This window comes from Clarias gariepinus, chromosome 27 (assembly GCF_024256425.1).
Source record: "Clarias gariepinus isolate MV-2021 ecotype Netherlands chromosome 27, CGAR_prim_01v2, whole genome shotgun sequence".
Classification (NCBI taxonomy): Eukaryota; Metazoa; Chordata; class Actinopteri; order Siluriformes; family Clariidae; genus Clarias; species Clarias gariepinus.
Genome location: NC_071126.1, coordinates 18,567,501 through 18,594,146, shown reverse-complemented (window position 1 = coordinate 18,594,146; position 26,646 = coordinate 18,567,501). Strand labels below are relative to the sequence as shown.

Sequence of the window (26,646 nt, the reverse complement as noted above, 5' to 3'; positions counted from 1 at the left end):
ATTGTTTTATTGCGCCATGTCAAGTTCACATCTCCGCTGCCAGACGTTGAAGGATTTGGTTTTAATTCAGAAAGTAGGCCATGTCTCTCTGTGCATTGTTCATTGATTGTTTTAAACCCAGCCAGCTTTAAGTCCCCCGACCCATATCTCCGTAATTCAATTATCCCCATTAGGAATCCACTTGAAATTCCTAATCATGTTTTTCTGCACGGGGTGAAAGAAAGTGTTGCAGTCGGAGAGAGTTCGCTTCCCCGTTGAACTGTGGGGCCTAAATCAGAGACGCTGAAGAGAAGACCCGAGGGAGTGAGGGAATGGAGGAAAGGAAAGAGGGGGGGGGGGGGTTAGAGGAGATGGTCTGATTGTGTGTTAGTGAAACTGGGACAGTCTGAGACACACCCTCGTGCTTAAGATTCACCAGTCCAACTGGGATTTGTCTGTGTGTGTGTGTGTGTGTGTGTGTGTCAGGATGGCTGTTAGGGAGGAGTAAATGGAGCTGAGGAGTTGCTTTATTGGTGGACAATACAAATGAGGTCAGACTTATCAAGGGGAAGTCGCGTTGCAGATTGCGGTCTGGATCTGGAGCCTTGTACCGAACAACCGTGAGCTTCAACAGAAACTGTAGCAGAGGCAACAAATGGGTGTATAATCCACCATACTGCGGCTTTTCTAGCAGAGATGATTTGCTGTTTTATGATTTATCAGACCAGACGGAAAGAGCTAGCTAGAGAGAGTAGCTCACAAAGAAGACGGTTGTCACAGGTCCTATTGAGCGTCCCTGGTCTGATTAGGGTTACCTTGGAATCGAACACAAATTCAGATCGTCTTATTTATAGCCGCAAACCGTTTCCTTGATGTATACTCCGTCTAGGAAATCTGGCCAATGAAGGCTCAATAGTTAAGCATGAAAAGGTTGATCAGTGTTTCCTGATGTGGAGGTCTCAGCCCCCTGGTGGGCCATAAGGGTACTGCAGGTGGGCTGCAGGTGGGCCTCTTGGATTTTCACGCAGATGAAAATGTTTAAATGTTTAAATGTTTTCCTCAGAGGCGCAGCCAAAGAGACCTGCCCCTTATAGTCTGTATGAATCTACACTCTGGGCTAGAAAGAAACCAGCCCTAGCGTTGCTTTACTCTTCTTTCCAACACGTCTTTGTTTTTGTGCAACTCTGTTCTGTAAAAGACCGTCTTGAACTTTCTTCCTAACATCAGCACTGCCATGTTGAGCTCCTGATGTCTCGTTATCTTCGAAAGACCAGAGAGAAGCTCGGGCTCCGCTAGCGCGGTCCGACCCGGTCAGCCCTGATTCTACACATCATGTTACACAATTTACATGCCTCCATGCAGGAATCATAACACATGTATGTATGGAGCTTCCCCATCCTTCCCCATCCTCCACATGTGCGCTGCTACATCTGCTGCTGTTTAAGGCGCAGCTGGAGCCGGCATGGAGGATGAGGAGAGCTTCCGTCACTCCGTCCATGACATGCAGACAATTCATCAAACCCGGTGTAGATCTGCGCTGTTCGTGCCAAGCGTACACGCCATGAATTTACGACAACTTAATACGAGTCGGCGTTTAACTCGCGGCTCCGTCCGCTCTGGAAACCACATGTTTTTATTTTAACCAATCTGACGTCCAGCTCTGAGAGCCTGGAATAGTTTTGCGTTCTGGAATCTGACCGATTTCATTAAGAGGACCGTTAGCCAGATCTGGTCCCGCTGCCCGGCACTGTGCCAACACAAGCAGTTTCCCATAAATCATGACGCGCATCTGCGTTGTCTCGCGGTAAAGTAAAATCGAAAGGTCTTTATATGACGGAGCTTTCAGTTCATGATTAGATGTTTGTGCGGTCGTCCCTCATCGGTGTTTGTGTGAAGGAGACGATACGTTCTGACAGACGACCTCATCGTTTCAGTCCTGTGTGTGTGTCTGAGTGTGTGTGTTTTTATCCTTTCATTAAAGAAAAAGTAAAATCCAATACACAAAGAGGGTGTGTCCCTGCCCAGCACAATATACTACAACTGAAGAAGAATTCAAATTGGCATCAAGTTCACACATTAAATCAACTCTTTATAGCTTGGAATCTGCAGGTTTTCTTCAATAATTCTTCCAGCATTAGAAAAGGAAATAGAGAATCTAATCCAAACTGATTCAACATGATGTTTAGCATCCTTTAAATAATTATCACAATTACATTTAATCAGATTTAAGAATTTGTCATATATCATCTTTGGTTCTACCATGGGCGTGAAAATGGGAATAAATGTATAAAATGTATCAATCTTTAAAAATTATAAAGCTTTTCTATATAAAGTTTATTTTTGCTTTTCTTTATAAAAATATATAAATCTAATGAGAAATTATAATTGGGTTTTTATTTCCCTTTTGTCTGATTTCTTTACGACTTTTATAGAAAATTGTCAACAACAAAAGTGGATTTAATGTTACTGCACCATTGCAACTCAGAGTTGATTACGTTTCCTATAAAAACACATCCTCTTATATCGCAGCAACCTGGCGACATTAATTAGAAAATATATATAAAGTTTAAGACCAAACATGATTTTCAGATCGGATCCTATAACAACATTTTTCATAATACTTAATGCCTAATTTTTTTTGTGAATATTTATACACATTTTTATTTTTATCCGATAAAAAGAAACACATTTGCTAAATTCAGTTTCATGCCCTTTTACGTTTTAGAATCCGGAACTTTTTAAAATTCAAATCTTTCAACGATTTTAACTGTCATTCAGATGAAATTTGGCAGATTTAAATTTCACATAAAAAGACATAAACCTGAAAAAGTGTATCATTCTAAAACACTAAATTGTTAAGATATTGCAATATGAATTTGACATGGTTACGGACACTACATATTGTTTGCTTTTTTTTTTTAAAGGTTTTACCAAAAACAATCTTTAAATTTTTTTTTTATTTATTTAAGCAACAGTTTGTACCGATCATGTGCTTCTAGTAGCTTACACCAATTTTAGTATCAATACATATAAAGAAATATAAATAATTTGTATTTTAAATGATTATTGTTTGAAGTGAAACAATAAACACTATAAAATGGCCATTTTTGGGGCACATATAAAATAATCTCTCCAAAACGACAGCTTGAAATTTTTAGTGACGCGAGATCGGTCACTTCCATGTTGCATAAACTTTAGAAGTAGCTTCTTTGGCTGCACACATTTTCTGTATTATATGTACATATAACATAATAAAAATATTAAAATCAGCAGCAATACACCGAGCAAAAATTCCAGTCAAGTGAGTAGAAAATGCAGTCATAATAAGTCATAATAAAGACAAATTAACAAAGCAACAACAACAACAACAACGCAAAAAAATCAAACCCATACAAAAGAGACAGAAGGATGTAACAATGAAGGAAATTGTTAGCGAAACTGGAGACTCCTTCCAGTTCATAAACCTTAGAAAACTTTTTCGCTCTGTGTACTGTGGTTCATAATAAATAGAAAAAAATAGAACAAGTACGTTAATATTAATACATTAATTTACAGAAGTCCATAAATATTAATAAACCTGTCTGGATTAGGATTCACCAGTGATTTAATAATACAGTATAATACAGAATGTAATGTGTGTTACGTTCATCAGTTCGGGTTTTACTCACTGATAATAGGATTGTTTTTTCAGGACTTTCCGTCTTCTCCGTCGTTTCATCCGAGCTGTTTTTTTTTTTTTTTAGTGAAAGTCCCATAAATGTTCCTTCGCCATGATTCCCTAAGAATAACCTCAGCAGCTCATCTCTTGGGGAACATCCCAACAGTTAACCCATGAACTCTAACTGACAGGTCGTAGATTTCTGCAGGAAGCCTTTTCTCACGGGAAGCCTTTTCACCATGATGTCACCACTACAGCTAGTAACCCTACACCGCCTCGTACCACGCCATCAGCCATGGAAATTATTATTGACGACCTAATAATGGTTCATGTCAGGACTCGCGGTTCCCTGAGCGTCACTTGATCATGATACTTACCAAAGTCATGTGACCGTTGGCACCTGATTAAGTGTCGTAGCATAACGAGCATTAGTTATAATAATTCCTTCTCATTAGGGATAGTATCATGTGTCATGTGTCATGCATCTTGAGAAGTAATTTACAACACATGATTTGACTTTCAAGACGACCCACATGACCTTCACCTGTATGAATTTTTTATACCTCGTCCTAAATTATAATTATATGTCTATTAGAGTGGTACCTCGGCATATGAATGATAATATTTGTTACCTTAAGGACAATTTTGCAAGAAACTTGGCTCGGCATGCGAAGCATTTTCGACGAGCCGGTCGCGCGTAGATTCAGTTACAGGTACATCCGGTAGCCGCTCAAAACTTGTTTGTTTCAGTGGAAAGCCAAGCAAAGTGAGTTTACATTTCTTTATTTATTTATTTTTCTTGATTTATTTTGTTGCCATTTTGTGTAAGCTTTTCTAAAGACATAGCATCATAGCTTCCAAGAATGTTGGCAAGGACGGTAGCAAGAAGAAAATGGAGTCATTTTCAGTTTGATTTTGGTTTAAAGCAGCTGATGTTGAGAGGAATCATAAATTAAGGTAAAGTGAGGTTTAATGTTTATTTCATATTCTACGTAATTTACATATCTTTTCTAAATGTTTTGATTGTTTTTACATGCAGAAATTTAAAATATTGGAACGGATTATCTGCATTTACATTCTTTCTTTTGGGACAATGCGCTTTGCAGTATGAATTTTTACCTTATGGATTTTCGCCTTATGAATTTTCGCCTAAAACCTGGCCGTATGCCGAGGCACCGCTGTACATAAATTTGGCCTGTGTCACTCTGGGTGAGGGCGTCTGCCAAATGCAGAAAAGTGAAAGGTCAGGAGGCAATTCCAGGACAATTTCTAAGGTACACCCTTAATGGCATGCCAACCTATTGTAGGGTACAAACACAAATACAGTTTTACACACTAGGGTCACCAAAGTTGCACTACACTACATGTGTTTGGACTGTAGGAGGACACCCCCAAGTATGGGGAGAACATGCAAACTCTACACACACACACACACACACACAGATCAGAGCTGTATGTGGAGGTACCGCTGTACATAAATTTGCTCTGCATTCGTATCCGTTATCACACCATGACGAAAACATCACTTGTTCTTTTAGTAGTTATTTCTTCTCATAAAGTAAAAGTACGTGTCATGCATCTTTACATATACAGTAATACGTGATTTGACCTTCAAGACGACCATATGACCTTCTAACTGTACAATCTTCTAACCCTGTTATAAATCCTACTTCTATTTCTATTATGTCGATTATCTCCAGGTTCTCACACAATGACACACAGAAACACTCCCTACACTAGGGGGCAGTAGTCTCACCCGATGCTCTGACACTCCCGAGATCCAAGAGCTTCAACTACATTTGAAATCGTTAGACGAGGTCATGAACATCTGTGCGCAGCTGGACGATGTTTCATCTCATTCGAACCGTCTCAGCTTCTAAACGAAACAAACTCTGACAGGAGAATGCACGCCGAGTGCGAGTGTGCGTGTCGAAGTGTGTGTGTCGGATCTGTTCGGTAAGTGCGAGTCGCGGGCCGACACGAAGCGATGTTCTGTTTACAATCTGAAACGCGATAGCTCTCCACTAGCCTCCTTCAGGGATGAAAATCCTGCCTGTAGTGCTTATGAATGAAGGAAGTTCATCTGTCTTTGTAAGTGTGTTTGGAAGCATGAGGATGTTAAGTAAGGAGGATGTGCTGGAACAGGCTTGATTGTATTTACACTTCATGCTGAGAAACTTCGTTCCTGTACCAGACTGTCCTGAGATCATCGGAAATATGGGAAGAGCACAGTTTTGTCCCTGAGACACCGAGACTGGAGACTCCTTCCATCCACCTCACTGTAAAACCTCACGGTATCAAGTAGAATGTACTGTAGTAGTGTTTTATAGTTCTCTCTATCAACCAACTAGAGTTATGTTTAATATTAAAAGTAAGAGCAGTGTGATGAGAACTCGCAGGATTGGGACTAAACAGTTGTGTGTCCATAAGAAAAACACTTGTTAGTCAAACTCATCAGGCTTTAGTTTGCATAAACCATAAAGATTGGAATTTGGAGCGATGGAGAAAGGTCATGTGACCTGATGAGACCAGATTGAGCCTGTTCCAGACTGATGGGCGTGTCAGGGTGAGAAGGGAAGCTCATGAAGTGATGCTCCCATCATGCATAGTGTCCACTGTACAAGCCTCTGGAGACAGTGTTATGATCTGGAGCTGCTTCAGTCGCTCAGGTCTAGACTCAGCAACGTTATTTGGCAATAAAATAAAGTCAGCTGACAATTGAGTCAACACCATCCAACCACTCATAATTGAGGATACAATGTGTAACAGTAATACAACAACCAGAGCGGTTTATTATCCTGACAAAAAAAAGTTCATCCATCCATCCATCCATCCATCCATTTTCCAGACCAAGGCATTGAATTATTGTTCAGAAGGTCCCAGGTTCAAACCCCACCACCACCACCACCAAGTTACCACTGCTGGGCCCTTGAGCGAGGCCCTCAAGCCTCAATTGCTCACATGTACTGTATAATGAGATAAAATTGTAAGTCACTCTGGACGAGGCGTCTGCCAAGTGCCAAGGGTCTGGAGGCTGTTCCAGGAAACTCATGGCACAATTTTAAAGGTACACCCTTAATGTCGTGCCAACCTACAAACACATACTGTACATACAGTTATACACACTATGGTCCATTTGGACCCACTAAAGTTGCACTACACTGCATGTCTTTGGACTGTAGGAGGAGACCACCAAGCATGGGGAGAACATGCAAACTCCACACACACTGGAGGTGAGATTCGAACCTGCATCCCCGTGGATGAGACTGAACAGTGCTAATCTCTAAGCCACCTGACAAAAAACGGTAAATGTAAAACAGATGCACTTTTCTAAAGGCCATACTGATCTCAGAGCTTCAAGAGGATCGTGAGATCACAATAAATAAATCCAACAATAAATCTAAATAAGAGTCTCTATGATCGCTTCTTCTGCCAAGTTACTCCAGTATACTTACTTCCATTTTTTTTTTTATTTAAATATGGTATATTTTGTGTCTCAGCATCCTGTCGACAGAATAATAACGCTTCTTATAAAGAATGAAAGCGAGTAACATATGGCAGTACAGAGCTTCTTCATAGCGTTCAAGCGGTGTCTGCTCCGTGATGAAGCTCAGACCGAGCTGGCTCTCTGGCCGGGGATCGGCCGCACACAAACACACAGTTAATCTGACTCCGGAGCACAAACACTGAAGAATTACGGCGGGTTCTTGCTGAGGCTTTGTGTCCAGCAGTGAAACGAGTTACCAAAGCAAACAGCAATGCTAATAAACATCAGTACTCCAAACAGGTCACGGCACGTAAAGTAAAAACCTGGAACGATGCTCGGGCTCCCTTTGGGGCTGACGTCCTGTGTGTTCGCTCTTGCCTCATTGAGATTTCCCAACACTGGCCAGCTTTAGTATGATTTTTTTGTTTTGTTTTTTTAAGACACGGCCATGAGTTAAAGCGAGTTCGTTGAGAATTGGTGCATATGTTGACGTTAAGTCTGAAAAAACTGATTTTAAATATAAATTCACCCTTTTTTTCTTATCTGATGGTTCAACACAATCAATCTATAATAAATTAATCATTAATAATTACTAATATGTTTCTTATTATGATACATTTTTATACATCTAGGTTTTATGTTCTGTTGTAAATAATTAATTTGACTTTCTGTATATTGTTTTCTTTTATTATGTAAATCTTAATGTAAATCCTGCAGTTTTCATCCCAGTGTAATTAACTTCCTTTACAATGTATTTAATTTTTCTGGTCACTGGCGGTCACGGAGGAATTTCCCGTCATGTTGTTCTGCGGACAGAACAAAGAACATTTAAACAAATCGAATTTTGCTTGAACCGCAAGTGTGCCCTCTTGTGAACGAGTTAATAGATTATCGCAAGCTACGGAGAAATATTATGCAAAACATAAAACAGCTGTATACATTTTAAAGGCAGAATTCTTAAATGCAGTTAATCAAATAATGATCAACAGTCATAAACATTATTAATACAGACTGATATTTTAAACATTTGTCCTTCTGTGATTGTAGCCCCGTTTGTGGACATTTTCATAAATCGTAAGCTTAAAACTGTCCTTCTATTGGCAGATAATTTGCTTGCTTAATGTTTTTCTACAAAGTAGCAAAATTACGTCAGTTTCTTTGATAAAACCTTTTATACAGGTTTGTATTACTGCACAGAATTTAATTTATGGTTTCTATGGCAACAGCTCATTCTCCGGGACTTGAACAGCAGGAGCGTCATTTAAAACGTGTGTGATTGTTGATAAACTGACATTTGCTGTAAGAAGACATTTATTTAGCACTAGTAGATAAGTAGACATAGTTAAAAGGTTAAAACTAAAAATAGGCTGATGCATCTGACACATAACTGCTCATAACTTTAACTCTTCTCCTCTACATTTTGATTTTGGCTCAGTTTCATAGCGTACGCACCTTTTTTTTTTTTGGAGTGTCGCCCTGTCGTGTGTGTATTGAGGATTTGGACGCTTTGTAGGTGCATTCCGGTCGTTTCTGGGTTCCACATACTCTGCGTATTTACAGAAAATTATCGCGTTGATTGGAACTGTTAAGTAACGCTCGTAGCCACGCCCACCTCAAGGACAAAGCGATATATTCGTCGAAAAAAAAGCGCTAGATGTTGTGACATAATGGCACATAACATCACTTCTAGTCAACACTTTGATTTCATTTATGGTGCATATATTTTCTTTCTTAAAAAGAAATGTTTATATAGATTTATGGAAGGAGTCTCCAGTTACAGTTATAGCTGACACACTTGAGTCGTCACTCTTGCTTGGGTTCTAAAGCAGGAAGGGTTGGTGTGTGTCTGCGGTGGCTGAGCTGCGTCATTGGAGGTCTTGCGCTCTTTATCTATTCCATTGTAATTTTCGACTTTGCCTTTTATGGAGTTTTAGTGGGCGTGGCTTCATGTTAATCAGCTGTACGGTGAAGGTGCTCGGTATCGTATGGTGTAGTCCTGCTGGTTAGCATTAGACTGCGTACACACATGAGGACAAAGAGAAGAATCTCTGATTAAAATTTTTTTTTTTGGGCCATAAAAACATTTACGCAGTATAAAAATAAGTAAACATCGCTAATAAATAAAACCCACTGATTGGATTCATTAGTGTGTTTGGAAAAGTCATGTAGAGTCTGCAGCTGCAGCCTGAGCTCATTTTAATGCTGCGGTTTTATGTGTCTGTGTCAAGAATGAGAACAACATTCTTAAAGATGATGTTAGGAGAAACTACGGCCCTGCAGGGAATTTAGACCCCTTTCAAATGGACCGTGCGCGCGCGTGGGCGCGCGTGTGTGTGTGTGTGTGTGTGTATATGCGTATGCGTACACATGGCCTGTTCTTAGTCTCAGTTTGGAGTTTTATGAGCTTTAGTTTCGTGGTGGTGTTGGTGATCAACTCTCTCTAGGAGACATCCAGGTCTGCCCCCTACTGCAGGTCAGACCTCACGCTGCTCGGCAGCTCCTAGAGCTAATGGCGCGGTGACGACTTTTTACGAGCTCACGTACCACAGGGGAGAAAAACGCCCTCGCTCTCTCTCGCGCATAGTAATGACGGCTCGTCCGGCTCGTGCTCTACGGAACTTTGAAAAGAAGAAACTTTTTTTTTTTTTTTTTTTTTAAGCTTACGGTTTACAAATCCTGTAGTGTAATTCAACATCACTTGATTTTAATGGAGGTTAGTTTAGAGTCGTCCTGATCTGATTGTTTAAAACATCAAGAGAGAGGGAGAGAGAGAGAGCAGTAAGTCTTTTTGATAGCGCTGATAAAGTGATGAACAGCTCCCTACTTACTGTATGGACGTTCCACAGCATTAAATGTAACAGTTACAAGATAAAAACCATGAATTGTCGTTAATTAACGAATGACAAAAAATTTATTCTTATTATAGGACAGGATGAGGTGGTATAAGGACTAATAACGCATTACTATTTATAATAGCGCGGTTGTGTGATAACGGCACGACTGGGGAAACATGGAGGTACCTTTAAGGAGAACTATTTTTAACAAGAATACATTAAACGTAAGATGTGTGAGTGGTGGCTCAGGCGACTAAGGCTCTAGGTTTGTTATTTTTTAAATCTGAGGATCCAAGTTCAAGCCCCGCCTTTGTTGGGTTGCCACACCCCCATCTCCATACTACCCATCCCATGTATCCAGTGCTAGTCTCATCCATTTAATATTTGCTAAATGTTAGCGTTTGAGATATTATAAAACTGTATAATGCGTTTCGTCTAACCAGTGTGTCGCGCATTCCTTTATATCAACATTGTTACAACAATACAAGTCAATCGGAGTGTTTCAGAAATTGCGATTAATCGCGATTAATCGCAGATTCTGGGTGTAACTAGATTACAATATTTAATCGATTGACAGCATTTCTTAAAACATCTGCACATCACTACATGACGTGAGGAGATATAGATGTTGCTGCTGGAGTTTATTGCGTTAGAAAAGTATATTAGGATTTGTAATAATAATAATAATAATAATATTGTTAGGTGATGTTGTTGATGGTCCTGAACTATCTTTCCAGGTGTTAATAACGTGTCTTAACCCCATTTCCAGTCATTTTAATTTCTTCGTTCTGTTGCAGGTCAGGTGACCCTTTTTGAAACGGGAACCTTTTTGTTTTTTTGCCCGGCAACACACTGTAGGTTGTTGTTGTTGTTGTTCTTTCAGCTGCTCTTTCTCTCATTAGGGGACGTCAAAGATGATAATTCAGTCCAGCACAGGTTTCACACCAGATGCTCCTCCTGACTCGATCCTCCCCTTACTGTAACTACACCGCAGATATATTTTAGTTTTAGTTCTTGTTGTTGTTTGACTCTTGCGGGGTCACTAGAGGACAGACTGCTGTGGATTCTGGACAGAGAGAAAATGTCAAACAGTAGTGCAGACCAAATCTAATGAGCCTGTGGGCCGGATCTGTCCCGTAGGCCTTGTGTTTGACGTGTGTGTGTGTGTGTGTGTGCTAAAATGAGAAGGAGGAGGCTATCCGATACGAGGGCTAAAAAATAATAAACAATAGTTTTAAAGATTTAGTGTGGGGTTTTTTTTTTGTATTGCTCAGTCAACATGTCCAAATAGCAAAACAATGAACCAGCCACAAAACTCATCAGGAGAGCACACACACACACACACACACACACACTCACTGTGTGCAAATACCCGAATACAAATAAGGACCTCATGTCACACCTCTTTGCAGTGTCATAAAGATGGATGCTGTTTAATCTCTTGTTTAAGTGTTAAACAGCTCTTACACACACACACACACACACACACACACACACACATTCCTAGTCAATGTCTCTCTCCTTTTGTTAAGCAGTTGTCAGAAACCGATGCGGTAAGATGGAGCCGAGTGTGGCACCTGTGTGTGTGTGTGTGTGTGTGTGTGTGTGTGTGTGTGTGTGTGTGTAAGCATGTAGGGGGGATGTGTCTGACCATATTGACCTTCTGTGGACATTTGGCTTGTCCTCATGAGGAAAACGCTTTGTAAGACAGAAAATATCATACACACACACACACACACACACACACACACCATTTGCCATTTAGACGCAGACCAGATGAAAAACGATGAGATTTAAAATGAGATGTAAATGTGTCCAGCAGTATTCAGTAATGTGTGTGTGTGTGTGTGTGTGTGTGTGTGTGTGAGGTCAGAGATGTAAAACAGAGCAGATCTCAGAGCGTGAAGTCGTCACATAGCCGGAGTCTCTTACTGCAGAGGAATTTAATCTCCTGACGTGTCTTGACTCAGGCTGCTGCGCTCACGCTCGGGGATTTGAACAGAAGAATAAACGACACCTTTCGTGACGCTACGCTGAGAATTAGAGAAAAAAAAAAAACTTCCAACGCAACACAACGACACGCATTGGTTATAAGGAAAAGCCAGAGAACTGTTCATGCAGTGAGAGTTAAAATATTTAATGAAAAAAATGAAATATATCAGTGCTGTCAACCGAGTATTTTTTTAATCTGGTTAATCGCAGTCATATTCTGTGATTAATCGCGATTAATCGCAATTTCAAAATGCTCAGATTGACTTGTATTATAAACGTGCAATGTTGGAATAAAGAAATGTATCACAAACTGGTTAGAGGAAACATTATACAGTTTTATAATATCCCAAACATTAAAATTTGGGGGCTCGAACCCAGACCCAAAAACCAATAACCCAGAGCCTTATCCACCTGAGCCACCATGCTCTCAGCTTAAATGTTATATATTCTTGTAAAAAGTTCCCCTTATAAAAATATAGTTCCCCTTGAAGGTAGCTCAAGCACACAAGTTTGATTTTATCCGAACTAGAGGTGATGTTTCCGTAGCCGTCTTATTATCCGTGTTAAACGTTGTGATTATGGGAAGCCAATAGGGTCAAACTTGGTCATATGATTAATTAGTGTAAAAAAAAAAAAAAAGTAAGTCGTTGAAATTTCTGGATTAATCACATGTGTCACATCACATGTGTTCTGGATTAATTACATCTTGTGACGCGGATAGTCAGAGCATAAAAGCATCTGTACTTATCTTGTGTCTATCTGAAAAGCTCCTTTCGAAGCTCCAGTGTGCCTCTAGACTTTTAAAAGTGGCCCATTTCAACCTCCAGCGTTCAGGGGTTCAGTCCAGCGCTCCCAACACGAGCACTTTAGCCGTTTCGCTAATGCAGCATTTGACTAAACTGTGAAAAATCTATCTGATCTATCTGAACACTCTAGAAAACACTCCACTAAACTTCCCTTTTAACTACGTCTAAGCCCTGTGCAGAAAATCAATATGGTCTTTTTAACCCTTGAGTTCAGGAAGTGATCTCAAGTCAACACGGCCGCCTACAGTGTGAACAGTAAACCATCCATGATCACTTTAAAGTTATTCGATTGTTAGATCTAAAACATGTATTAACTAACAAGGCTTAGATTAGCTTAGCGTGCAGAGTCCATGCTTTTTCAGCTGGAATTCACAATTCCACCTTCATGTTAAGTGTTTCATCCAACACGAATTTAAAACATTTGTCTTAACCGATAATTAAACACGTTATCACTAATCGATTAATGGTTAATCATTAACGTCAACAAGAATTTACATTGCGATTATTTTGGTTCATGTTGCAATTGCAATTTCAACTACCATATATACTTATTAAACCTATTAAATGTAATATTAAGTATTTAAATGTATTTATCTGGGTTAACAGCAAATAATGGCACAAATTATTTTCAAAAATGACTGAACTCTATATAAATTCCAGACTATGCCTAGTCAACTAAACTTAAAAACTTTAATTATACATTATCTCTATTACATGTAATAAAATGCAGCCTTATGTGATTAAATAAGTGCACTGGTCCATACTGCGATTTCGATTTGCATGTGGTTAATTGTGCAGCACTAATGGTAACGAAGCTGCACTTAATAAAATGTTCTAGCAGCAGATCGAGTCTTGTACAAGTCATATTTCTGAACTTGGTTTGAAATAACTGATGAAAATACAATGTACAGTATTCCACTGGAAATGCGCCCTCTTGTGGTGTACAGCATAATACACATGTACTGTAAGCTACGGGGAAACATTACGCAAAACAAACAATATCGGTTAATAATCTTTAGTGTGTCTACTAACTAGTAGGGATGTGGAATCACCAGGAACAACCTGATACGATATTATTACGATAGCAATGTGCCCATTTGATTTGTTTTGCGATTTTATAAATATCCCAATTTTATTTATATATATATATATATATATATATATATATATATATAATTTAACTTTTTTTTCTTCTTACAATTCTAAACAAACTTAGCCAATAAGGCGCTCAGTACCAGCAGGATGTGCTGCCTGTTAATGTTTGAATAGTTTAGAGTGCGCCACCTACAGGAAAATAGAGGACCAGCAGCATTTTACCACTTAAAGACAAACATATGTCATAAAAAAATGTCGAGTCAGTTTGGTGATACATAAGTCGACACACACCACATATCTGTCACGCTCTTTAATAGTAAATTAAAGTTCAGTCTTTATTCGTCACATGTCAGTAACTTAACACACTGAGCCACCACCACCCCAATAAAGGTGCAGTACTGGAATACACACACTGGATTAATGCAGCACCATGTACACACACACAGAGAGTACTGTCCTGTTAAGATCTGTGCTCCAGGTGAGGCTCGAACTCACAACCTCAGCATCGCTCCACCCGTACTGCCTTATAAGTACCGCGCGCTAACCGATTGCGCCACTGGAGCCATGATGCCGCTCAACACCATACACCATAGGAGCCCCGATACACCACTGTGACATGCAGAAATAGAGTGAAATAGAGAGAAGCTATGTACAGTACATTTAGACTTTTTTCTTTACATTCACCAAGTCACGCGTATCTGATTTAGCTTTCTGACACCAATCGGGCTGTTTAATCTGTCTCTGAGTGTTTTGATAGTTTGCTATAAATCACTTTTATGATGTCACTGATGAGAAATCTTGATAACACGTATTACTCGGCTGTAGTACAGTAGTTTCATTGTTGACCATTTTAAGGGTATTAGAGTTAAGAAATCTAATAAACACCACCAGCCATCAGGGCCGACCTGAATTATTTTCCGCTGCTTTTTCCACTGAATAAAAAAAATGATGGGGCAAGTATGACCACCTCATATATTTTAAATCACGGTAATGGAACTTTACGCCGTCTAATAATGTGACCATAAACAGAGCAGACACTTAAAATCTACCACTTACTCAGGGGGTTCTGCGCTTGTTGTGATTAGCACCGAAGTCTTGATTGTGGTGGGGGGTTGTGTTAGAGGTGGGTGTGTGTGTGGATGGTGTGAGAGAGATTGGGAGGGTCCGCACTCATCAGGCTCTGGAATTCAACACAGGATGTTTGGAATGTGGGCAATGAAAGTCATGGGATGAGGGTCCCGGGGTCCCGGGGTCAGGAGCCAGGTGGGGTCACAAACAGACACCTGCTGGCCCTGTGTCAGAGCTGTAGAGAGTGTGTGTGTGTGTTATAAACTATTAAGTAGTAAATCGGATTAATGTGTCGAACGTTTCAGCTTCAGGCCGTTTTCACGACCGAGGGCAAAGTCGCACCTCGACAGCGTTTCACCTGCACCACAAGTCGTTTGCTTGCGCTGGAGATACGATGCGTTGCGAGACCTGCTCCGTCACTATCATCTTGTATTTCCTCCATCAGTTTTTTCTTCATATTTCCAATCATACCATAGTGAGTTAGTAGTCCAAGAACCAGACACGTGAGGCCAACCCTGCTCGTATGAAGGGCAGACTGACGACAGAAAGCAGGAAAGCCCTTGTTAAAAGTGTTTGGCGGCTCCTTGATAATGGGATCCTCTTAAGGGGCATCATTCTTCTGGAGCTCAGCCTGATGCATTAGTCTGATTAGCCGTTTCGTGTGTGTGTGAGAGAGAGAGAGAGAGAGAGAGAGAGTGGTAATGTCAGTGCAGGCGACCGTGCCAGGATACGAGTAAAGTGCATTAACTGGCAGAAACTTGAGACAGTTCAAAAAGTTTGTTTGGAAGGACGTCGACCTTCAACTCGTCAAACATCACACTCGCTTCTGTGACGTTATCTTTTAACTCACCACTTGTGTCATGAAAATGTGACTCATTATTGATACAGTAATTTGAAATCAGCACCATCGGGGTGAACTGGGACGGAGATTGTGAGCCAGACCTTCTCGTCCAACATCAGTGCCTGACCTCGTAACCGCTCATAAATCAGTCTGTCTCAAATAAAACATATTATTTGAACTAAAAATGGCTGATGCATCACTAAAGGACTGTGTCGTAGTGTTTAATAGTTTTGTGTGTGTGTGTCAGGTTGTAAAGAATGTCTTGTTCCCTCTGTAGCAGTTGCAGAAGAATGGACAGATCTCAATCTCCAGCCTGAACGGGAAGACGGACGAGCAGACAGACTTCACAGGACAAGACGACGATGAAACTCTGGCTGAGGGTATGTTCGTCTTTGTGTGTGTGTGTGTGAGTGCATTTGGTTGTGTGGAATGTCACAGACCACCCATTAGTCATGTTTGGGGTACAAGGGATGATCTTTATCTCTTTATCTATAGACGCCTTATATCCCTGTGTCTCAGCACAAAATCCCAGAAAAGACACCTACAGGGGGTAGACTATGTACAGGATGCATGTGTGTGTGTGTGGGAGAGCAAGAGATGGAGAGATAGAGTACGCTATTTCCACCAAGGACTATACAGTTCCTGTTTCACATTCCCATCATCATGTCACAGGAACCGGAACAATTAAGCAAAGTAACGAATGTGACGCGAGCCGCTAGAGCGGGGAATTATTTCAGGATTTGGTCTTCATATGTTTATGATCATTTTTAGTTTGTCAATGTCGACTTTTTGTCCATCTAAAGCTGTCCAGCAGTGATTCCATGCGATTCTGAATCTGACTCATGATCTGATATGATCCGGTGACGTCAGTACGAAAGGTGCGTCAATATTTACACAGCTAAAGTTCCTGGTATTCAGAATCGGGTTACGCGGCGGCTTAAGTCGATTTTCCGCCCTCCGGGTTCGGCTGATTGAAATCACCTGCTTGATAAACCCAACCAGACTGCAAGATTATTTGTCTTGAGAGCAAGTGTGTCCAGGCCAGGGCCTTTATTAGCATCTGTAACTCTATAATATTATAATATAATATTTTATAATCCCTTTGGAATCTTTGATAATCAACAAATAAATGATATATGAATGAAAAAATGGCAGTGACCCTGTATTTTTATTTTTACCGTATATCATGCATCGACTGTTGCTCATGACATCATGCGATAATCTATGATGTCGTGTACCGTGTGGGAATTAGTATGGAATGCATTCCACATTTTATTTATAAATTAATAAAACGCACGGTAATAAAAGCTTTGGCTCGTCTCCAGGCGTGATTTCATAGCAGGAACTCTTTTAAACAGCTTGTTTAAGTTTAAGAGCGTTTTTCATCCCTCAGGTCGAAGTGTTTGTCATCCTGCATCCAGATGATCTGTGATTGACTGCGGATGGAGTTTGTTAACTGATCAATACTAATCTCGTGGGTTACCCCTCCCCTTAACCAGCACCTGCCTTTAGCTTACAACTGATTCCTAAAGTCTCTTTGGTACTAGAGCTAACACTGAGTTAGACATATTAAAGGTCCCGTATTTTGTTTCTCGAGTCTCACTCGGTTTCGTCCTCGTCCTCCAAATGCACCCTTGCTGAGCCACGCCCCTGCTAGAAAGCTGCAGAGCTGTGCAACAAGCCGGGGTGGTCTTCTTATATGAGGTCACATTAGGGGGAAATAGGCGTGTTTAAACCCTATTTAGTAAAAAATGAGGGAAAAAAAGAACAAAAAGCACTGAATGTTTTTTTTTTTGCATTTTTTGAAGATCCATTAGAATATTAATAATGACAAAAAAAAAATTTTCATAATAGGCGCCCTTTAATATTGATATTAACCTGAATGTAATAACGCTCAGGGAGTAGCAGGAATGCTTTGTTTTGCTTATGAATGTCTCCCTGGTCCCTTTTCCATTTTCAAAGCAGCAATTTCTCATTTTCTCCTCACCTCGACCCGTCTGAAAGCCAGCAGTCTGTCTTTTTCACGGATCTCCAGAGCTCTCTGCTGTGTGTGTGTGTGTGTGTGTGCGCGCAGTTTATTTGTTCTTTCCCTGCCTTTAAACTTTGACAGACCACCGAGCTGCTTCCTTCCAAAAATATTTAGCGAGCCGTGACCCGGTGGAGCTTCACAGAGCCCCGTGCACGTTTTAAATGGACTTATCTCGCCGCGTGCGGAGAAACCCGAGATGACAATAAATGCAGAGATATGCGGCGTGCCTACGGCGTTTTAATATCACCGTAACGAGCCGTGCCCTGGCTGGATCGAGTCCCACAGTAACTTTACGCTGCGTCAAACAGACATTTACATTTACATTTACATTTAGGCATTTGGCAGACGCTCTTATCCAGAGCGACTTACAAAAAGTGCTTTAATGTTTACAACATTGGATACATACTTACACTGGGTTAACTAAGTTAATAACTAAGTAGACGGCGGAGGTGAAGACGAGACGGGACACGTCGTCTGTTAAAAGTTTATGACTTTTTCAGTGTCCAAGCTTCTTTAATAACCTGGCATATATACTTTATTTTCATTACAGTAGGTTTCTTCCAATTCTATCATCGAGCCTTCGATTCCCTAATGCTATCTGCAGAAATGGAAACCTGTACATTTTTCAGATCCTGTTATTATGGATTTAGTTGTGATGTGAGTCCGAACCCGTCATTATGAATTTGATCCATGATATCCTTAAAGTCCCTCTGTGGATCGTTCATTCCTTCAGTCCCATCATCATGGCTTGAAATCTTGCTATGATGGTTTTCCACAAACCTCCAATCCCAACATCATGGGTGTGATTCCCACATTCCTCAAATTCCAGCATCACTGCTTTGATTCCCACACTCTCCCAGTACCACCGCCATGAGTTTCCAACATGCTTCTCATTCATATTATGTGACCCCAATGTAATGGGTTTGATTCCCACACAATTCCAGCCCGGTTTGGTTGTGAAAGGTATGAAAATTCAAACATTAGCAGAAGCGTACTGCTAAGATTCTTAGATTCCCAAAGATCTAATGTTTTCAATTCCCAACATCATGAAATTGAGCCACACACCTTCAGGCTTCAACGTGGGTTTGATTTCCATCTGCTTCCAGTTTGTTTCCCATGCTGAGGAAAATTCCTACCTTTTCAGAACTTTTTTCAGGTTCATACATGTCTTTAGTATCAATGTCATGACCTTTTTATATTCAAACACCATTTACAATGTCATGGGTTCTAATCCCCAAACTCATGTCATCTTAGAATCATCCCTCAGGTTTCCATTTCCACACTCATCCATTTCCAACATCATAGATTCAATTCCCACACTTTTCCAATCCCGACTCATGGTGCCAATTCAACACTTTTCCAATCCAAACATCAGGCTTTCAATTCCCATACTTTTCCAATCTCAACATGGGTTTTAATTCCCATACTTTTCCAATCCCAACATGGGTTTTAATTCCCATAACTTTCCAATCTCAACATGGGTTTTAATTCCCATACTTTTCCAATCTTAACATGGGTTTCAATTCCCATACTTTTTCAATCCCAACATGGGTTTCAATTCCCACACTTTTCTTAATGCCGACATTTGGGTTTCAGTTTCCATACTTTTCTAATCCCAACATGATAGATTAAATTTCCACACTTTTTCAATTTAAACATCATGCTTTCAATTCCAACACATTTATAATCCCAAAATTAAGGATTTCTTCTCCACACTTTTCCAGTCTCAACATCATGCCATTGCTTCCCACATACTGTACTTCTCGACATTATTGGGTTTTTTCCCCCCACATTTTCCTAATTCTTGCAACATAAGTTTTTGAATTTTGTTACATGTTACTTACATTCCCAACCTCATTGATTTTTAAAAAGATCCCAACATTATGGCCTGCACAATTTCAAACCCAACATGAGTTCATGACCTACAATCGTCCAATCCCAACAACCTTGGCTGAATTCCCACACTCGCCTCATAAGTTCATTCCCTACACTCTATTAAATCCCACCATCATGGGTTCAATTTCCACATTTTGGCCAATCCTAGTGCATTGGGTTAGTAATCACCATACACCCATTGGCCCAGTATTGACCCAATTCCCAACAGTATTGTGGGTTTCATTAACTCATGCTGATGCTGATGAAAATGAATACCTTATACCTTATAACTGTAGTGTTCATGACATTCCTATATCTCAGTGTCATGTCCCAACTCCAATCCCAGGTTCATGAGTTAGTGTGTGCTTAGTGTGTTCTTCTAATCCCAGTATGATGTGTTTGATTCCCAATCATACACATTCCAGTCACAACACTGTAGCCATAGTATTAATTCCTACATTTTTTTTGTCTCACCATCATGACTTCAAAAACCCTGAATTCCAACACCATGTGTTTCCGCATTCCGAACGTCACGGGTTCGCGTCCCGTCATAACACAACATTAAAGAAACGGATTCATACGTATTTCCGATTCAAACATAATGAGTTGTTCTTCCTAAACCTAAGATGTTTTCCATGTGCTCCCAATTCCAAGGTCATGGGTTCGATTCCCACACATTCCCACCATTGTGGGTTTGATTCCTAAACTCTGGGTAAACACACCTGGCAATTGAAATGTAAATGTAACCAATATGCTGGGTGCAAACTAATGCGATTTCTCCCCTGGAAAGTCGTCTCTCATCCACACACCAGCCCAAGGCCATGCTGCTTGCGTTGAGTCGCCGTCTCCATCCCTATTTTTCCAAACTGCACCAACATCTGTTAGCTTTTACAAAACCCCGAGAGACCGAGATCCCAAAAGGTCAGAATGTTTAGAGTGTACGAGTGTAGGTCAAAGCTGTTATCCAGAGATGTCAGTGGCTGCCCAGGCTGGATGTATAGAATGTCTGGTATGCGCATATCGTGTCAGGGTATTGAAGCCTGAGCGAAGGGGTTGTTTGGGGGTGGAGGACCCGCCCTGCTGAGGGACTCTGGAGTAGATGAAGAGATGAAGTGTCGGGGCAGGGCAAAAGTGGCAGCTGACTGAGACGTATGTGGGGGGGGGGGGGGGCCAAAGAGTCTGAAGGAGAAGAAGGAAGAGGAATGTCTTCTGATAACATTACAGAAGGACAGGATCTAACTACGCCAACCACCATCCCCCTACACACACACACACACACACACACACACACATACCTGTGCTTAGAAAATGCAAACTGTACGTTCTAGTCATATGGAGCGAGGCAGGAGACCTGTCGAAGCGCAGACAAAGCTAAGGAAGGAAACACAACGAGGAAGACGTGTTTCTCACAGGAGGCCCCAGGATCAGCCCTGAAACACTCGAACACACAACATACGCACGCAGACATGCACGTATGCACCGTCACACACACACACAGGACGGACGTGTAAACACACACCCACGCTTTACACGCAACCGCTCGGATCAAATCCAGCGTATGAAAATAAACCACCGTCGGCGTGGCGAAGCTTTTCCCAGGGCGTTAGGTTTCAGAGCAAGTGTATTTGTCTTTCACGCAGGGCGTTCGAGTCAAAGCGGGACTTTTGATTTTCTTACAGGATAACAGGACCTACAGTGGTTCTGAGAGTAAAACCTCCCGTCATTTCTTTGTGTAATCCCCCAAGTTACAAATACAAGCGTTTGGATACGTTTTCTCGGACACATTTACATCTGATACGACTGCAGTGCGGTCAGTGCCACCTCGGCCAGGATCATCATTAATTCACTGATGTACGGCTTCCTTCAAAACGCTCGCTCCGTTCAGATGTTTCACTGCGGCTAAATGTCTCCGTGCTTCTCAGAGTCTCCTTTAAATGTAGATTCATTCACCCATCTCAAGTCCCAGTTTGACTCGAACGCCCCTGGCACTTACTGATTGATCAGGGCAGAGAATAGAGTCATGCTATTAGAGTCACAGCATCATATACGTTTCTATAGCAACAACTGCATTTAAATTTTCCCTAATAACTGTATAGCTGCTGTAAACCTAAGCGATAACTTATTTATATATTAACTAGCGAGTGTGTAGAAAGAGTTTAAAAGGTTGAAGCTGAAAATAATCGGCTAATCTTTAATGTAATCAGTGATACTATTATTATTATTTCAGGTTGAGGTCCACGTACATGTCTGTCTTTCTGTACGGCAGAACTCTCTGTACAACTTATTAATACAAAGAAAGATTTATTAAGATTAAATTCTATTTATTAATTAATCGTAATTAATCTTAATGAGCATTTCCTGCGACTCGGCTGTACAGAAGTCTGGTGGAAGTTAGTTCCATTACCAAGGTGCCAGGAAAAAAGACGATTGATTACGATTAATTAATTAATCTAAATTAATCTTAATTAATCGCGAATCTTAATTAATAGCAAATCCTAATTAATCGCAAATCCTAATTAATCGCAAATCCTAATTAATCGCGACTCATATTCATTACTCATAATTAATTAAGAGTAATCCTAATTAATCTTATCTAAGATTTACTCACAGTCACGGTTTGATGCACGCGCATGTACACGCTGTCAAAACTCGCGGTTTATAATCTGACACGAAACCGCTCTTAACTTTGATTGACTGGTTTCGGTTCCTCCAATGTATGATAGATATCCTTGAAAGAGCCAGTTGAGATCTCATTGAGAAAACCTTTCTTTCAGTTATATATATATATATATAGACACAGGGGAATCAGTCATCGGTGAAATCAGAGGTATAAAGGCTTCAGGACATGCTGTTATTGGAAAACTAACAGGAACTCTGTTTCATCACACCACCACCCTGTTGTTGATTACTTTCCTGTAACAGCATGGGGCATTGTGATGTATTTGTTCCTGCGTACAGTATCAGCTCATATCCAGTATGTGAAATATGAGATTATTAATATAAAAAAATTGTGTGTGTGGTTATATATTTTTTTTTCCGGCTTATTTTTTTTTCCTGTCTTTTGGCATGTGGGTTTTTTTTTTTTGTGTGTGTGTGAGACAAGAACAACAAGAGCCTGGACTGTAAGCGTTGAAATATAACAGGACTCTCTATGTTCAATCATAATACTGTAATAAAAACACATGCAGCACAAATCTTCGTTCTCTTCATGAGCTACTTTACTAACTTGGTGCACAAAAAAAAAAATTGGGATTAATGTTGTTTATGTAAGGAATAAATCTTTGCTATGTGAAAGCTTTGCATCAGTTATGTATGTGTTTGTGTCTGCATTCAAGGGCGTGGGCGTCTTTTCTTTGTCTGGCCGTCTCCTCCCACAAGCATGGAGTAGAAGCACTGGGTCAGCGCGGTCTCTGTCCAGAGCTCTCCCTCGCACTCTTACACACACAACCACACACACACACACACACACACACTCAGAGTGAGACACAAAGTCCAAGCTGGGAGGGGCATCTGATATTCTGCAGCTTTAGGAGCTGTTGTGGAGGCTTCGCCAAAAAATGTACTGCATTGTGCAATTGCAGAAAATCTTGTGCCAAAATAAAAAAAGAAATCGCTGTTGCGACAGGACGCGGTGAGTTCGCGTACTGAGACTAATCGCTCCGACTGAAGGCCACCCGTGCGGTCGAAACGCGGGTCGCACATGTCTGGGTAATTGTAAAACATACAAACATGTATGATTGCATGCAGATTATATGCACACACACATACACACACACACGCTTAAAGAACGAAAATGCTTCCTAGGTTTCCTCCCAGCTGTCGAGGAGGGGACGTCTGAAACGATCCAGAGAATGAGATCAACCATTATCTCATGGTCAGAGAAGCGTGTGCGTATATGTGTGTGTGTGTGTGTTTGTGTTTGTGCACGCATGTGTGTGTGTGTTTAGAACGATGACAGGATATTAGAATTATACTGTTGTTTGTGTATCAAGAAATTATTTTTTGCGTATGCATCCAATTATTCCTCTTTTGTTTCCTCTCTATGTGTGTGTGTGTGTGTGTGTGTGTGTGTTTGCACACATGTGAATGATCAGATTCTGCAAGACTGTGGCGCTGCTGCACGTTTGCCAAAAGCGTTTCATCAGGCTTTCGGAAAGCGGCCCAGCTTCAGCCTCGTCTTTCCCAGTCGCACCGGTCAGGTTCACGCAACTCGGCAGAAGCCTTACTGTAAAAAAAAAGAAAGGAAAAGAAAAATCCCCAGCTGTGAATCCACTTTGCCGGTGCTGGTTTTGCTGTCAGCGCTAATTAAACCAGTTATAAATCCGCCGTGACGTGTAGAAGACCTGTCAGCCTTTAGGACTGATTTATGTACCTAACTAATATTATCTGTGTTGTTGGGAATGGCATGCGGAGAAAGAATCCGACCGAGTAGACATGCAGACTGCATGAAGGTACAGGGTACTGATCAGAGGCAACAGTTTTGGTTTGGTTCGTCTGGCAACATTACCGGTGACGGATCGCTCTCTAATGATATGATAATGTTGGACGGATGTTGACGCTGGAATGACGTCGCGCTAACGACCTCAACACCGGGGTCAGAGCTCAGGGTCAGCCGTTATACGGCGCCCCCGGAGCAGACGGGGTTAAGGGCCTCGTTCAAGGACCCAACGGCGGCAACCTGGTGAAGTTTGGGCTCGAACTCTTAACACACTTTAATCATGTAGCAGCGACGTGATGTCCTGTACTTAAAGGTGACTTTAGAAATGAGAATGAAGGGAAATGAATGTATCTGCTGAGCAGCTAATAACTTTACAGAGGACAGATGAAGTTCGAATCCTGGGACGTTTTAATGTAAAGTTTCTCAAAATTTCTGTCATAGAGTTTCTGTCATGTTAGATATGGTGAAGGAAGGCGTGAAAGTGATCGACGTATAGAGAAACACAGTTCGCTGATGAGACTCCCAGCCGCAGAGAAGCATTTGAACGTTTTAAAGAAGGACGTTTGTCCGTGAATGACGATCCCGGCCGAGGTGGCTCGGAGTGTACAGAAAACAACAAAGTAATAAAACCGGACCAAGCGGACCACAGCGCCCATGACCAGGGTGTACATACTTTATTTTACACAAGACCATAGATCACACTTTTCATCTAGCGCACACTCAATTGATGCACTGATTAGAATAGATTTTTTCCTGTTGCGTTCACCAGGATTCCACTGTAGGGCCATTGAGTAAGACCCTTGACCCCTGACCCCTCCAGAGGCACCGTATCATCGCCTGACCCTGCGCTCTGACCCTAACTTCCTTCCTGAGGCGGGATGTGTCAAGATAAGTGTTCATTGTACTGTACGATCTGTACGATGAAAGAGTTGCTGCACCACTTCTTTAAAATATTGGCTCCCCGAGTCTTCTGTCCTGGTTATTAAAACAGTAAAGCTCAACTCAAACTCAGGACTGTAGAACCACCAAGGGGTAGGTTTTAGGATTTAGACAAAAGTAAGATGTTTGTTTGTGATAAATAGGGTGTTAATGTGGAGGCTAATTAGATTTCAGCTAATTTGATTCTGGTCCAGAGGTCAGGGTTTGACGGTTTAGAGGAGCGCTGCAGGAAGTGAGGAGACTTCGAAGCGGGCAGTAAAAATACAAGGAATAGAGAAGTGAGGATGAGGATCAGATGCATTCTGCTAATTCTAAATCAAAGGATTAGGGATGTTATTAACTGTTATGGCTTCAATAGGAGAATAATCAGTGAAGTGATGTTGAGACGGTGAGATCAGACGGAGTTACTGTTACTCATCAAAACAGCAGGCGTTACCTCTTTAGTCCAACTAGGGACGGTGGACGCCAATGGTGACCGTTGTATTTATTCCCATTTTGTTCACACACTACAGGAAATTTGGGAAGACTAATTAACCTAACCTGCATGTCTTTGTACTGTGGGGGAGAACATGCAAACTCCATGCACACAGACCCTGACGGGGGAATCGAACCCGGGACTGAGAGTTGCTAACCACTAAGCCACCTTATTTTGGGCATTTTGCCAGACGCATTCATCCAGAGTGACTTACAAAAGTGCTTTGAAGTTAACGTCATTGGATAGATCCTTACACTGGTTTACCAGGTTACTAACTAAGTACCATCGGTCATACACTATTGGGAAGTGGGGATTAACCCATATATATCTAAGAAACACTCACTTACTTACTCACTCATCTTTTATACCGCTTTATCCTGCATTCAGGGTCGCGGGGACCTGGAGCCTATCCCAGGAGGCTTAGGGCACCAGGCAGGGTACACCCTGGACAGGGTGCCAATCCATCGCAGGGCAAACACATTCACACACCCATTATCTAAGGAACAGATTAATTAATTAATTAATCTTAATTAATCGTAACTTATATTAATTACTTATATAATTATCTTCTTATATAAAAATATCTTCATTTATCTTATCTAAGATCAATTTCGATTTATCAGGATGAATTGATATATATTAATTAATCATTTTTTATTTTTAATGCACATTTCCCGTGACTTGGCCGTACAGACGTCTAGAGGAAGTTTCTTCCATCACCTAGGTGTCAAAAAAAATTAAGATTAATTAAGATTAATTAATTATTCTTAATTAATCACAACCCATATTAATTACTTATAATTAATTAAGAGTAATCCTAATTAATCTTATCTAAGATTTGTTGAGATGAATTGATATTTATTAATTAATCGCAATTAATCTTAATGAACATTGCCAGTGACTCGACTGTACAGACATCTGGAAGAAGAAGTTTAAGAAGATTAAGATTAATTAAGATTAGGTATCGTTAATAAGTACCTTAGTTCTATCCATCCATCTAGAAACCTCAGTTGTCCAACTAGGGACCATGGAGGCCAGTGGAGGTGACCATCGTATTTATTCCCATTTTGTTCGACCGTGGTAGGACGTCCGCTCAACATTCACACACACTACGGGCAATTTGGGAATGC

At 40.8% G+C, this 26,646-nt stretch overlaps 1 protein-coding gene and 1 non-coding gene across 2 annotated transcripts in view; one reads left to right on the top strand and one right to left on the bottom strand.

The window, feature by feature from the left end:
* Positions 1-26,646, top strand: part of akap12b (A kinase (PRKA) anchor protein 12b) — a 65,729-nt gene that overhangs the window by 17,938 nt on the left and 21,145 nt on the right. Inside the window, exon 2 of the mRNA XM_053488706.1 lies at positions 16,038-16,140. Within this exon, the coding sequence (XP_053344681.1) occupies positions 16,038-16,140 (103 nt within the window). The remainder of the gene's footprint in view (positions 1-16,037; positions 16,141-26,646) is intronic.
* Positions 14,322-14,414, bottom strand: trnai-uau (transfer RNA isoleucine (anticodon UAU)). The gene is given in 2 exon segments: positions 14,322-14,357; positions 14,377-14,414. It is a non-coding gene; the product is annotated as a tRNA-Ile (tRNA).